Source organism: Talpa europaea (assembly GCF_964194135.1).
Source record: "Talpa europaea genome assembly, chromosome: 1".
Taxonomy (NCBI): Eukaryota; Metazoa; Chordata; class Mammalia; order Eulipotyphla; family Talpidae; genus Talpa; species Talpa europaea.
In genome coordinates, this window is record NC_140073.1 from 47,349,400 (window position 1) to 47,362,342 (window position 12,943).

Sequence of the window (12,943 nt, forward strand, 5' to 3'; positions counted from 1 at the left end):
AAAACCGAGTAAATCCATCATAATCTGCTCTTCCCCCAGCAACACTGGATCCGGCCCATAGTAGGTGCTCAGTTAATCCCTGTTCAAAGTCGAGTGCTCTAGTATAAGAGGTATGTATCGAGAGCTTTTTCTGTGCCAGAGAGTGAGGCAGCATAGTCTCTGCTTTCCTGGAGATCGCAGCTTGCAGGGGTCTCGTGGGGAAATGAAGTGCTAGGGGAGTTCATAGAAAGGACAATCAGGGAAGGTGATCCTGAAGAGGGGACTTTCAGACTGAGACGGATGGGTAGAATTGGCCAGGGGAAGGGAAGGAGTAGAGGAAGGGTTTCTCCATCCTGTGCAAAGGCCCTGCAGGAAGGTGAGCCTGAGGTGAGCGCCCAGGCAAGAAGTTGGCCCTTTCTCTAGAGCGCTAGAGTTCTCAAGGACGCACTAGGGGGCAGCAGCGAGCATGGCTCTGTGATCGGCCTCAAGTCCTCATCCTGTCCCGCCACCCCACTTGCTGCTCACTTGCCCTAGCCACTCCCTTCAGTTTCCTCATCTGAAATGGGATGGCAGTGCCCGCTTCCCAAGGTTGTGACTTTGTGATTATTAAATGGAATGTGGAAAAGTGCTCGGGACATAGCTCAAACTGAGTGTTTCCTTACATGTATTCACTCAAGAAAATGGAATGTGCCAGGGCCTCCCCGGTGGCGCAACGGTTGAGCGCTGGGTTGCGAAGCTGCCCACAGCCTCTGCAGTGCCGGTTCGATCCCCGGCTGCTCCCCGGCCACTGGAGGAGGGTCCCACATGGCGCGCAGACCTCTCCTGCCGCCCGCTGCTCCCCTCAGCAGTGTACTTTGGTCCTTCTGCCTGCTCTGCTCCCCGCTCCGGCTCTGGTGAATTCTCTCACCCTCCCGCGCTTCTGACTGTACCCAGTGCTTGTATAAACAAAACAAAACAAACAAATAAATAAATCATAAATAAATAAAAATGCATGCCTCTTTAAAAAAAATAAAAAAATTAAAAAAAAAAAAAGAAAGAAAATGGAATGTGCCAAATGTGCTAGATGCTTCTAAGGACCTTGAAGCATCATTTGACCCTCACAACCCTGAGAAGTTTCTTTAGATCCTCCCCCTTTTTAAAATTTGTTATGGGCTACCTGGTGGTACAAGGGGTTAAGCACCGCACTATGAAGCAATCTGCAGCCTCTGCAGCACAAGTTCCATCCCCAGCCTGCCAGGGAGCAACCCACATGACGCAGCAGACCTCTCCTGTCTCACCTGCTGCTCCCCTCAGCAGTGTGTTTCAGTCAGTCTGCCTGTTCTGTTCCCCGCTGTCTCTGCTGAATCCTCTCACCCCCCGCATCTCTGGCCTGTACCCCAGCTCTTGTATGCATAAATAAATCCTTAAAAAAATAATAAAATAAAATTTGTTATGAGGAAACTGCCTTCCTCTGTGACGATCAAAAGAGGTGTCTATGAAAGCACTGCAGACACAGACCCTCCGGTGCTGGTTTTCATGAGCCTTTGTGAACTAACAGGTCTCTGCTTGCATACCTCCAGCCACAGGGCGCTCACTCCCTTATGTGGCAGCTTACTCTTGGGAAGCCCAGCTCTGCCCCTGCCTGTGCCTCCATTCTCCTGACCCCAGCTGCTCTGCCTCCTCGGAGATCCCTGTGCCCTGGATGTTGCCCAGTATTAGCTCCTGTCTGTCATCCGGGTGGTGGATCCCCTGCCTCAGCCTCACAGGATATGAGCAACCTGATAGACAGGGTCCCCGCAAGTTAACGACTTTGCCCAAGTAAAGGGACCCATTTGGCTGCAGGCTCTGCAAGCCTATGTGTCCAGCCACAGTGTTTTTGAAGAGGGGTGAGGGGGCAAGGAGCAGCCCAGGACCAGCAGGGGGGTTGAGAGAAGTCATTGAGTCATCTTCATCTAGTCTTGGTCAGCTGGGGGAGCAACTGCATGCTAAACTGAGATCCTAGACAGCAGATCTTGGAAGGCCGGGCTGCTCCTTGCAGAAAAGTCTGAGGCCCAGGGGACCATCTCGGGGTATGAAGGGGTGGGGAGGGGAGGGGGGAATCCCCTCCTGGGAAGCAGCCAGTACTTTTTCATCCTTCCTGCTGCTGTATGCTGCGCCGCTCTGTGGACACACTGGAACCCCCAGACGGGGGCCGCAGGACACCAGTTAGAACATGGAAATGAGGATTCCCAGCCGGGACGTGAGCTGTGGACACTCTCCCGCCCCAGCTAAGAGCCCAGGCATGTCAAATCAGGGGTCCTGACGCAGACTGGTGGGCCCAGCCCTGGGAAGTTGATGTGCCACCATCCCTGCCTCTTTTTCAGCCCACACCCACTCACACAAATACACTCAGACTGGCAGACACCACACTCTCCAGGCAGCCCTGAGTCTTAGTCCTGCCCCGCACGTACCTGGCACTCACCTGGCGTCGCCCTCTCCCTGGCACGCTGCTGCAGCCGCTCTTGCCGACCGCTGGACCACTGCTGTCCGTCCTGCCGCCCGCACCCCTGGCAGCCTGGGCTCTAAAGTCCCCACCGGTCTGCCCAGAATCCTGCTCTGGCTCAACTGCAGGAGGACAAAGGGGCTGGACGCCAGGGGGAGGGGAGGGAGCGCTGAGGGGGAGGGGAGGAGGGGATGCTGGGCTTTTGTTCCACTCTTGGACCAGCCCCCAGAGGGAGCAGGAACGAGGGGAAAGGCGGAATAAGTATGGGGTTGACCGTGTGCCTGGATTGGGGGTGACCTGGTGCTGCCTGTGCCCCTGGAAGATGCCCAGGTGTGAAGGTGTGTGTGTGTGTAAGCGCCTGCCCCAGGGATGGGGTGTAATTGGGTGCTGTGCATGGGCCAGGGTTGCCGGGGACCTGTGTGGGGGCACGTGGGGCACAGTGACCCTGGGGTGGCTGGGTGACCATGCAGCTCCAGGTGTGCACGGCTTAGAGGGCCAGGACTCGCTGCTGCCGCTTGTGCCATTTTTCGGCTTGACAGTGACATGTCACTGCGGCACGTCATGTGTCTGCTTATGTGTCTCGTGTCCCTGCCTCTCTCTGTGAGTGTTCACTTCTGTGTGACGGGGTCCGGTGGTGTGTCTGTGTGTGTGTGTGTATAGTGTTCTGTCAGGTGTCTGGTATGGAGTCAAGATGGTTTTCACTCAGTGACATACAACGCACAGCCTTGGAGCAAGGTGTGGGGGTTTGAGGGAGCCCTGGTTGGGATGGGGGAGCGACAAGGCAGGGTTCTGGGCTGTCCTGTCTTCTGAAGTCAGAGGGAGGCACCTCCTCAGGCTGGTGGTGCTGGATCCTCTGCTGCCTCTGAAAGGGCTATAGGGCCAGGAGTCTGTGGAGCAGGTGAGGGGCTCTGCCTTCATGGAACAGGGCAGGGCAGCAACTTGGGGAGACACTCACTGCCTTGATAAGAGGCTGGATGGACCCTGGCTCCCATCTCCAGGGAGGGATAATCAGGATTCCTGCTCTGCCAGAATTGTTGGCTGCAGAGGGCCTGCATGGCAGCCTGGGCCATGGGGCGTCTCCCTCACTGATGCTTGGGGCTAGAGAGCCAGGCTGGCAGGCCAGGTGGAAGAGGCTGTGCTGGGAGGGAGCAGGATGTGGCCAAGTAGGTGTCTTGAGGCCTGAGGGAGTCTGTTCTGCATCTCTGCCCTCTCCCTGGATAGGATAGTGTATGTTGCCGTGCCAAAGGATGTCAGCTCTCAGGAACTTTGGTGTGTGTACGTGGAAGGCGGGGCTGTGGATCCAGGGAGGGTCTGGAGGTAGTAGAGGGTGGGCTTGCCTGATGGAGTGAGGAAGGGGTGGCTCTGCAGGCGGTTGCAGGAAGCTGAAGGGCCTGGCCTCCTTTTGCCTATGAATGTGCTGTCAGGCTATTGGGGGAAGGCCATATAGGGAGGGCATCAGGAAGGTGGGGTTCTCAGTAACCCCAGGTGAAGGGACAACAAACAGGGTTGATCACAGCTTAGCTGAGGATGGAGACAACCCCGGCCATCTGCCCAGTTGGGGGGTGGCACTATCCTTACTATGTTGTTTGAGGGGAGGCAGTGGGGCTGGCCCTGCATTGGGGAGGGGGGAGGGTTACAGTGTTGGACTCTGGTGAGTGGGATCCCGACTGGCTGTCCACTGAGAACTCTCAGACCCCTGCACCCCTTCCTGAAGACTCCAGGAGGTCTCAAGTTGCCCACAATGGCTGAGACCCCCCATGAGGACTGCCTGGACAGGAAGGGGCTGGCAAGGAAGGTCAAGTCCACTTTTCTTGGTGCACCTGCCAGAGGCTAGAGAGGAAGCTTCTGGGGCACCTGGGCTAAGACAATGTGCTTCATGCCTGTCCCAGCCATTTCAGGTTTCTCATACTCTTTCATGCCCAGGGAGAGGCGGGGCGACCTCTGCCCCAGGAGGCGGGGGGCACTTGCCACACGTTCAGTGGGGTTAGGGGAGAAGGGTGAGTGTCCTTATGAATCCCTGAGGGGCAGTCCTAGAGATTAATATGGGGAGCCTCTGTCTGGGGAGAGATTTCCTTTCCTTCAAGGTGCCAGATCCTAAGAATTCTACTCAGAAGACTTTGTTTTGGAGAAGGGCCACATCCTTGGCTCCCAGAAAGTACCATATTTATTTACTGCAGGCTAGAGTTGGGGTTTAGCCTCCCCCTCACCCCTTAGGACATACCCAAGACCACACAACACAGATTCTTAGGACAAGTATGGGAGTTACAGGCCTGGCCTGTCTCCGGGGCTCTGTTTTAGCTGTTGGCCCAGGTACTGCACTGTGCTAGGAATGTACCTCCTGTCAGGTCCAGTGTCTGAGAAGTCAGTCAGATCCCTGCCACGGGGGAGAGGCATCCTGCGGAGGGAGCTCCCAAAACCTCCACGTCTGTGTGAGGACCTGTTCGTCCCTACATGGACCTGTCTTCCCCATCTGCCACGCCGACCCCAGGTAACAGAAGGAGCATATATGTTCCGGACCAGAGCATGGTTCTGCCTCTGCCTGCTCTAAGCTGCATGGCCTCGGCTGTCCTCTACCTCTCCCGGACAGTCTATGCCTCCACAACGTGGGAAGAGTGGTCCCCGCCCCTGGGGCTGTTAAGGAACTCCAGGCACCCATGGCGATTTAGGGTGGGACTCAGCCACCCTCCCTGCCACCTTCCATTCGTTTCTGAGGATGGTTTCTCAAAGCGGTCTGGGTTTATCTCGAAGCAGAATCCCAATGCAGCAAGCTGTCCCCAACCTCCCACTGACAATTCAGGCATGACACAGGTCAAGATGGCAGCTTTAATCACTTTGATCAAGGCCCGTCAGGCTCCCTCCACATGCCCACCCTTGACCAGCCAGAACACTTCTCCCAGGTGGTGCCAACCCCATGCCCACTGCCCTGTGGCCACCGTCATGGGAACCTGAGGTTGTGTCAGTCTGTGAATCGGCAGGCTTCTGGGCCACTCTGCCCTAGAGCCCTGCTGGACACTTGGGCATGAGACGGGGCAGCCCTGAGTTGCTCCCAGGGGACGTGGCTCAGGCTCTCTCCTGGGGCAGGGGCCAGCAGCAGTGAGAGGCTGGTTGGGGAGGAGTGTCCCCACCACCGAGGCGGCTTCCCTCCTGGGCCAGAGCTCCTTGTGCTTTGAGACTGACGTGAAGAGCAGGGTTTCTGGGGGCAGAGACCCAGCCCAGACCCTGAAGGCTGGATAAAAATGGAGAAGCCAGTTGCCTCACAGCATGGACAGGAAGACAGACACAGGAGGGCGTCCACACCTCCACTGCCACAGGGGCCGGGTGGGGCCCAGTGACCCATCACAGCTTCCAGGTCAGTGTGGGAGAGCCTGGCCCCGGCTATACTTCTCAGAAGGAGTCCCAGGCCTGCAGGGGCATCTGAGGGACTGGAGTCCTGGCCCAGCTGGGCGTCAGGGCGGAGAGCCTCTTCAAGAGAGGCCACGGCTGACAAGGGGCTGGAGCCCCTGAGGAGGCCGTGGAGCCAACTCCCAGAGCACACCGAGTCCAGGCACTTCTGCCAGCTCTCCTGGGTTCCCAGTTTCCACGTCAGGTACAGACAGACACATCTTCAGCTAAGGCCCACTTCGATCTGTGAGGGTCTTGGCACCACTCCTTCGGGGGCCCATGGCGGCGGTGGTGCTATTGGCGTACATGTCGTAACTGTTGTCTGAACATGCGGAGAGCTCATCAGAGACCTCCATGCCATCGCTGATCTCTGTTGGGCCAGAGGAGGCAGATGTGAGCGGGGAAGGTGGCCTGCAACCACTCTCAGGCAGGCACTGGAGCCTTTGCGACCTCTGGGTGTGGGTTTGGTATTGAGCTTGGCAGTCAAGATCCCCCTTTGTTTCTGCTGAACCCTCTGGCCTCACGCTAGGCTCCTTACCCCTTGCACACTGCCTTTTGGCTACAGAAAATTATCTGTACCTTCTTGAGTCTGGCACCTTGTGTTTGCTTCTCCCAGGTCTTTGACATTTTGGCGTGTCTCCTGAGAGGGACCTCTTCATCCACAACTTTCTTAAACCCCAGCTCAACTCTTCTCATCTTATCCCAGCTCCTGAGAGCCTCCCCTAAGCCTCCTCCTGCTTCCCTCTGACCTTCCCCCTCTCATCCTGTTCTGTCACTGTGGCCCTCCCCAGCTGGAGCATCTTGAGGATGGGGGGTGGGCTGGGAGGACAGGGAGGCTGGGTGTCCGTGTCCCTAGTGCCTGGCATGGCACAGGACACACAGCAGAGCTCAGAGCCGGTCTGCTGCATGAGGGTGCCTGGCTGGGAGCCCCTGCAGTGGACCTTTCAACCTGGATTGGGCAGCTGGCTCGGTGAATGACCTTCAGCACTCCAGGATGGGCAGGCACCTGACGGGCACGACCTGCCAGGCCTAGAGGCTGGTCTTCTGCCTTCTAGCATAAAAACCCACCCCTTCTGGGCCAGGCACAGTGCAGGGTCTGGGGACCAGGGATGCCTTGGGCTGGCGACCTCTCCCAGGAGCTGTCCAGTGTGGCCCGAGGACCAGGGAAACTTCTCCAGTTCACCCGTGGTATGCAGGTGAGAAGGGACTTTTGAGTGAGGGCAAGAGGAATGTCAGAACTCCACAGGCAAGAAGCTGTGTCCTGAGTATCTAAAACAGCACCTGGCATTCACCGTTGAATGAATGAAGGAGGAATCAATGAGTGAGTGGTGATTACATTATCCTTGGAGCCAGCCCCCCTAAAACTGTAATTATCCCCAGTGGGCCTGGTTCATTCGGGCAGTGCTTAGTAGGCACCCCTCTGGGCAAAGCTGACCCTCACAAGTGCCTGTGAGGAGGAGCCAGACCATTTTACAGACGAGGCTGACACTGAACAGGTCAGGTGATGTCTCCCTTTGTCCAGCTAGTTGGAGTAGAGCTGGGATTTGAACCCAGGTACCTCTGGTTCCTAAATACTCTCAAATCTCTCCTTTCTGTGCCTTACCCACAGCTATTGCCTGAATTATTGGTTTCTTGCCTCCAGCTTCCCCCTCCAATCTACCCTCCACATTATGGATTGAATTATTCCCCCCCCCCCCAATTCTTATATTTAAGTCCTACATAATCCTCCGTCAGACTGAGGCTCGAGGAAACGCAGTCACTGCTGATGCAGCTGGTTCAGATGAGCTCACTAAGTGGTGAGCCCTGACCTAACATGACGGGTGTCCTCACAAAGGGGAAGTTAGGGTATGCACATGCATGCTGGGAGAGTGCCAGGTGGACACATGGTGGCCACCTACAAGCCAAGGGGAGAGGCCTGCACCAGATCCCACCCTCAGCCTTGCCTGCACCTTGGTTTGTACTTCCAGCCTCTAGAAGTGTGAGACAATAAACTTCTGTGGCTTAAGCCACCTGTTTTGAGTACTGCGTTACAGTCCTAGTGCACGAGTGGCCAAAACCAAACCTACCCACAACCCGCCTCTGCTTTCAGAATGCAGCTCAAGCTCCCGATCACATGCTCAGGGCCCCAGCGCCCCTCAGCACCATCTTGGGGTGAGCCAGCCAATGGCTCCTCCCGTCAAGCCCCAGCAAGCAGTGCGCCCTCACAGATGAGCACATGCTGCGCTGCCTGGCGTGCTCCTCCGTCCCTCTGCACGCTAAGCCCTTACCTCAAACCCCCACTGGGCCCCTCCTCCCCATCCTTCCCACGGCAACTGTGTGACCTCCTTGCAAAGTGGGCCCCCAGATCTCCTTACTGTGCCAGGGCGCTGTGACCACGACTGCCCCCTCCTCCCTTAAACCCCGCTCCGGCTCAGCACCACCACCTGGCAGTGCTCCAGTGACACCCGCTTTCCATGGGTTTGTTTATCCAGCTGCCACCTCCACCAGACTGGGAATATCCGCAGAAGCTGGCACCAAGGAGGGGCGAAATCAAAATCACAACTCGATTTATGTGTGAGCCAGGCCAGGCGGGATAGGCCTTCAGAGCAGACCCCCTTCCCGTAACCCTCACCTTCGCGGCGCCCTTAGCCGCCCCCCATGGGCCTGACACTGTGGACAGGGCCTACGCTGGATGACCACATGGGGCGCGGGGTAGGTTTCTACACGCGGGCGGGGTTCACACACACCTTCCTGTGAGTGACTGTGCGTGCGTGTGGGGGGTGCTGAGAACCGAGGCCACCTCCAGCCTCAGCCTGTCTGCGGGCTGCACACCTGAGAAGATGAGCTTCTCCTTCATGATGCTGACGTCCCGGCTGGTCCGGCGCACGGCGGCGCTCAGCATGATCTGCTCAGGGTTGTAGCTCCGTATGCCACCCAGGCGCCACCTGCAGAGATGGCCCCACGGGCATCAGGTCCTTCCCCACCTTCTCCTGGGAGCAGGGATCCTGCCCACTTCCAGAGCCTCTGACTCTGCTGACTGCACAGACGCCCAGCCGGGCTCTCTTACCTCTGGGGTCCTAAATCAGCTCCCCTTGCCCAGGAAGGTGGTTTGGCTTGGTTCTAAGGTGCCCCCAATTTTGCACCTGGCCCTCTTTGGATGAGACAAACGAGGGGGGCTAGTAACTGTGACTCTGAAACCTACCCACCCATCTCAGGGTGTCCCAACTGATGTTACCCACAGCTCCACCAGCATGACCAGGCTGAGCAAAGCCGGGGGGACCCCAGAGAGGAGGTAAAGGAAAGCAGGAAGGCGAAGGGAGCTGTGAGCATGTGTGCGCTTTGCTCAGAAGTGGTCTCACAGGTTCAGAGGCCAGGGTGTCGTGGTGAGGCTGGCTGCTGTTCTGTTCCAACGGCCCCGGGAGAGTAGGGTCCCCACTCCCTAGCGGGAGGGTCAGGCCGGCGTGATTACCTCTCTGATGGCTGGGCAGGAGCAAGGCGGGGGTAAAGTGAACTTCATAGGCTGACAGTGGGACCACACGGGTCCTGCAGGGCCAGGGAGAGTGGACACTGTGCTGTCGTGGCTTCTCTGAACTAGCCCCGAATCTCTGGTCTTGGAATTTAGACAGACCCAGACAGAAGGATTCTGGCCCTCACTCCCACTCCCACCGAGAGAAACAGGGGGCAGCTCAGAAACAAGAACCCAACCCCCCAGGGCAATGAGCCCCACTGGGGTAGGTGGAGGGAGCCCAGACGCCATGAGAAAATCAATGACCTCCAGATGGGGTTAGCGCAGCAGAGATGGACCGATGGCCAGACAGAAGGGTAGATGAACAGAGGAGACGGACTAGGGAAAGCAGAAAGCAGAGGGAAGGCAGCCTGTGCTCTGGCTGGGCTGGCCTCCCTACATGTCCTTGAGGATGTTGTTAGGGTGTCATATTTACTGCTGTGTCCTCAACACCAACCTCAGTGCCTGCTGTGCAGGTACCCACATTTGAGTGAATGAATGGAAGGATGAGGCCCACAGGGAAATGCTCCCCAGGGTCTGCTCCTCCATCAGGCCTCTCCTGACTCCAGGGAGACAGCAACGATGCCTCCTGGCTGTGTTGAGCGGGCTCACCCTCTCTGTAGCAGCACCTGGGCCTTCCTAAGGCCTCCGCGGCATCCTGGCTCTGCGCGTGAAGACCTGCCTCCTGTGCAGGCAGCACGCGTGGGTACCTGTCTTTCTACTGGGTCAGCAACGCAGTCAGAGAACACACAGTTTCCCTAGAAGCTGATCAGGGAAGCTGCTTGATCCGCAGGGCTAAAGGCACTGGACCACCGGGAGCTCCATCCTTAAAACCTAGGTCTCATCTTGGAAATTAACCTTAAACCTGCAAGGAAAGTGTGGGCCAGGGTCTCCGCAGCCAAGCACATCCAGGACAGGAAGCTCAACCACTGTGGGGGCCTCCCCAGGAGAAAGCAGGGGAGGCTGTGAGTATGGAGCAGGGGCAAGGCGGGAGTCAAGGACAGAAAATGAGACAGACTGAGAAAGGTAAACCATGAGTGATGGGAGAGGCAAAGGTGGGGGTTGTCCTGGCAGGCCCCCAATCTAGCGGAGGGGCCTTAGTGCAGAGAGGTCAGGTCAGCAACCTGCAAGGAAAAGCTGGATCCCCATCCCCAGAAACAGCAGGAGGGCCGGAGGGCCAGACAGGGTGTGGTGGGCTGCGGGGAGGGGAGGAAGCTCAGGCGAGGGGAGGTGTCTGGGAAGGTGCCTGGCTGCGAGGGAGGCCCAGCCAGGCTGCACAGCAGGATTTCAAACGGAGCTGGAGAAGGGGGCGGCCAGGAAGAGGAAAAAAAGGAACAGGAGGAGAAGGAGGGAGACCACACCAGAATTACCTGATCAAGTGATAGCTGTGAGATGCCAGAGTGCAGCAGAGAGGGGCAAGGGGAGAGAGGAGGGACATGCGCCGGATCAGAGCGGTATGGGACAGAGAGAGAAGTCAGGTGAGAATAAAACCCTGGCTCCTGGCTGGCCCTAAACCCTCCCCTGGTCTGACCCCACCTCCCCACCATCCCCACGGTCGCTGGGGGGAGGCCGGAGACTGCCCTGGCGCTGAGTGCTGGTGGGAGCCGCGGGTGCGCGGGGAGCAGGCGAGGGCACGGGCTTGGATTGGGGCCGGAACGCGTCCAAGTCCACACGGCAAATCCCGGCACAGCTTGGCTCTGGGCTCCGGTGTGGGGGCTCCTCTCGGAAGCCACCCGGCTCCGGCGGAGGCTGGGTCGCAGGGGCCAGTGGGAGCCCCCCTCCTCCCTGCACAGGGCGTCTGTCACACCTGCGCCTGGCCCAGGGCTCAGAAGAGGTTCACCTGGCTGGGGCGGGGAAGCCCGCGCAGGGTGGTCAGAGCCTACTCACTTCTGGAACACGAAGATGCCAACGATGAGGGTGAAGGAGATCAGGTCGGCGGTGACCCACATGAGACAGTACTCGTCCGGGGGCTGTGGACAGACGGCCCGTGGCCGGCTTCCAGTCACGGCCAGAACAGACAAGGGCTCCAGAGGGTCCACGGGCAGGGGGACCCCACATCACCATCGAGCAGGGGTGGGGAGGGCCTGGAGGGACAGGGGCTTGAGAGCTGTGGACGTGGAGCCTGGGGGTTGGAGAGTGAGTGAGATGACAGGTCTGGGTGGGGTGTTAGATCTGGGGCCTGCGCCTAAGGGGGCTCAGGTCAGAAAGCTCTCCAGCTTTTTGAGAGACAGACTGGTAACAGTGAGGGTGAGTGTGAGGGAGTGTGGGTCCATGCGGGTGAAGAGTGCTGTGTCACTGCAGGGATAGGGCCTCGGGGCTCCACCAGGGCCCCTTGGCCAGGCCACCTCCATCTCAGCTAAGCTGAGGGGAGGGGACAGGGCTGGGGTAAGGGGCACTTCTTGCTCTTGGTCAACGACTGTGTCCTGGAAATTTGAGTGTGCTCATCCCTGCTGCTGTCACAGTCATTTCACCTCGTCCTGTGCTGAGCCTTTGGAGGTTTTTAAGGACAATGGGCTGGTGGATGGGCGTAACCGTCCATAATCTAGATTGATTCGCTGACCCTGGCACTCTGTCAGCTGCACGGAAACCCTCCACCTGCCTTTTAGGTCCTCAGGGAGGTGGCAGTGGGAGTCCAGGATGGAGGTCAAAAGATCCCCAAGCTTTGCAGTGGTAAGGCTGGGACTGGACTCAGGCCTGTCTGCAGGTACTAGGGCAGCTAAAAATGTATTAATGGCTGTACGCACCAGCCGACTTGAGTGTTCTCGATGATGCCCTTTCCCCAATGACTTCCCTCCTTGTAAAACAAGACACACTATTCTCCAAACCCCAAAAAACCAAGTAGCTGTTCACTTCTCTCTGGTCAGACCCAGGCTCCTCTGGCCTCCAGCACCTTTGTGTGGACCCCACAGGCCGTGAAAATCTGCCTCAAGCCTCGACCCCCACTCTGTGTTTCCCCCACCCCTGAGACCACAGCAGAGAGAGCCCAAGAGTGGCTAGAGCAGCTCCCTGCCATTCCCGAGGTGTCCTCTGGCCCCTCCCCGCCAAATCCCCCAACTCACCAGGATCCAAAGGGGAGAAGGCACCTGGGATAGGACATGGGAGTTGTCGGACGTGACGGACCGGACCCCCGCGCACCACAGCAGGGAGAAGAGCCACGGCGTGTTGACCGTGTACAGGTTCACACTCAGGTTCCAGGATGCATAGTCCCTGTGGGGCAGGGGGCCAGGCTGGTCAGCCCGAGGATGGGGTGCCTCTGGGCCCAGCGTGGGGAGCCCAGACATGATCCCTTCATGACCTTGTGCCATCCCCACAACTGTCCCTGGAGGAAGGACTCTGCTCCCAGGCCTGCCGGATGCTCTCAACCTCTCAGCTTTGAACCCTGAGTGTCCAGCCTCTGCCCAGAGGATCTCAGTCCGCCTCAGGGTGAGCCTGGGCGGGGCCGGGCGGGGCGGGCACCTGAGCTCCTGGCGCGACACCTGAGTGTAGCGCAGGTTCAGCCACTGGATGTGGCCTCTCCGCAGGCTGGCGGCCGCCTCCTTGGAGCCTGAGGTCTGCTGGAAGCCAGGAGCCACCTTCCGCACAAAGGGCCTCTGCCTGCTAGGCAGCCACATGACCTGCGGGTGGAGAGGGAGCAGGCT

The 12,943-nt window shown here is 58.4% G+C and overlaps 1 protein-coding gene across 2 annotated transcripts in view; it reads right to left on the reverse strand.

Moving 5' to 3' along the window:
- Window positions 1–5,309: 5,309 nt before the first annotated feature.
- Window positions 5,310–12,943, reverse strand: part of GDPD5 (glycerophosphodiester phosphodiesterase domain containing 5) — a gene marked incomplete at its 5' end in the record, with an annotated part of 40,749 nt that continues 33,115 nt past the window's right edge. The window contains 6 exons of one of the 2 annotated variants that reach the window (XM_084240976.1): window positions 5,310–6,191; window positions 8,633–8,745; window positions 10,676–10,690; window positions 11,193–11,275; window positions 12,365–12,512; window positions 12,762–12,919. In XM_084240976.1, the coding sequence (XP_084097102.1) occupies window positions 6,049–6,191; window positions 8,633–8,745; window positions 10,676–10,690; window positions 11,193–11,275; window positions 12,365–12,512; window positions 12,762–12,919 (660 nt within the window). In that variant the 3' untranslated portion in view covers window positions 5,310–6,048. The remainder of the gene's footprint in view (window positions 6,192–8,632; window positions 8,746–10,675; window positions 10,691–11,192; window positions 11,276–12,364; window positions 12,513–12,761; window positions 12,920–12,943) is intronic. The other variant, XM_084240975.1, reaches the window with a different exon arrangement.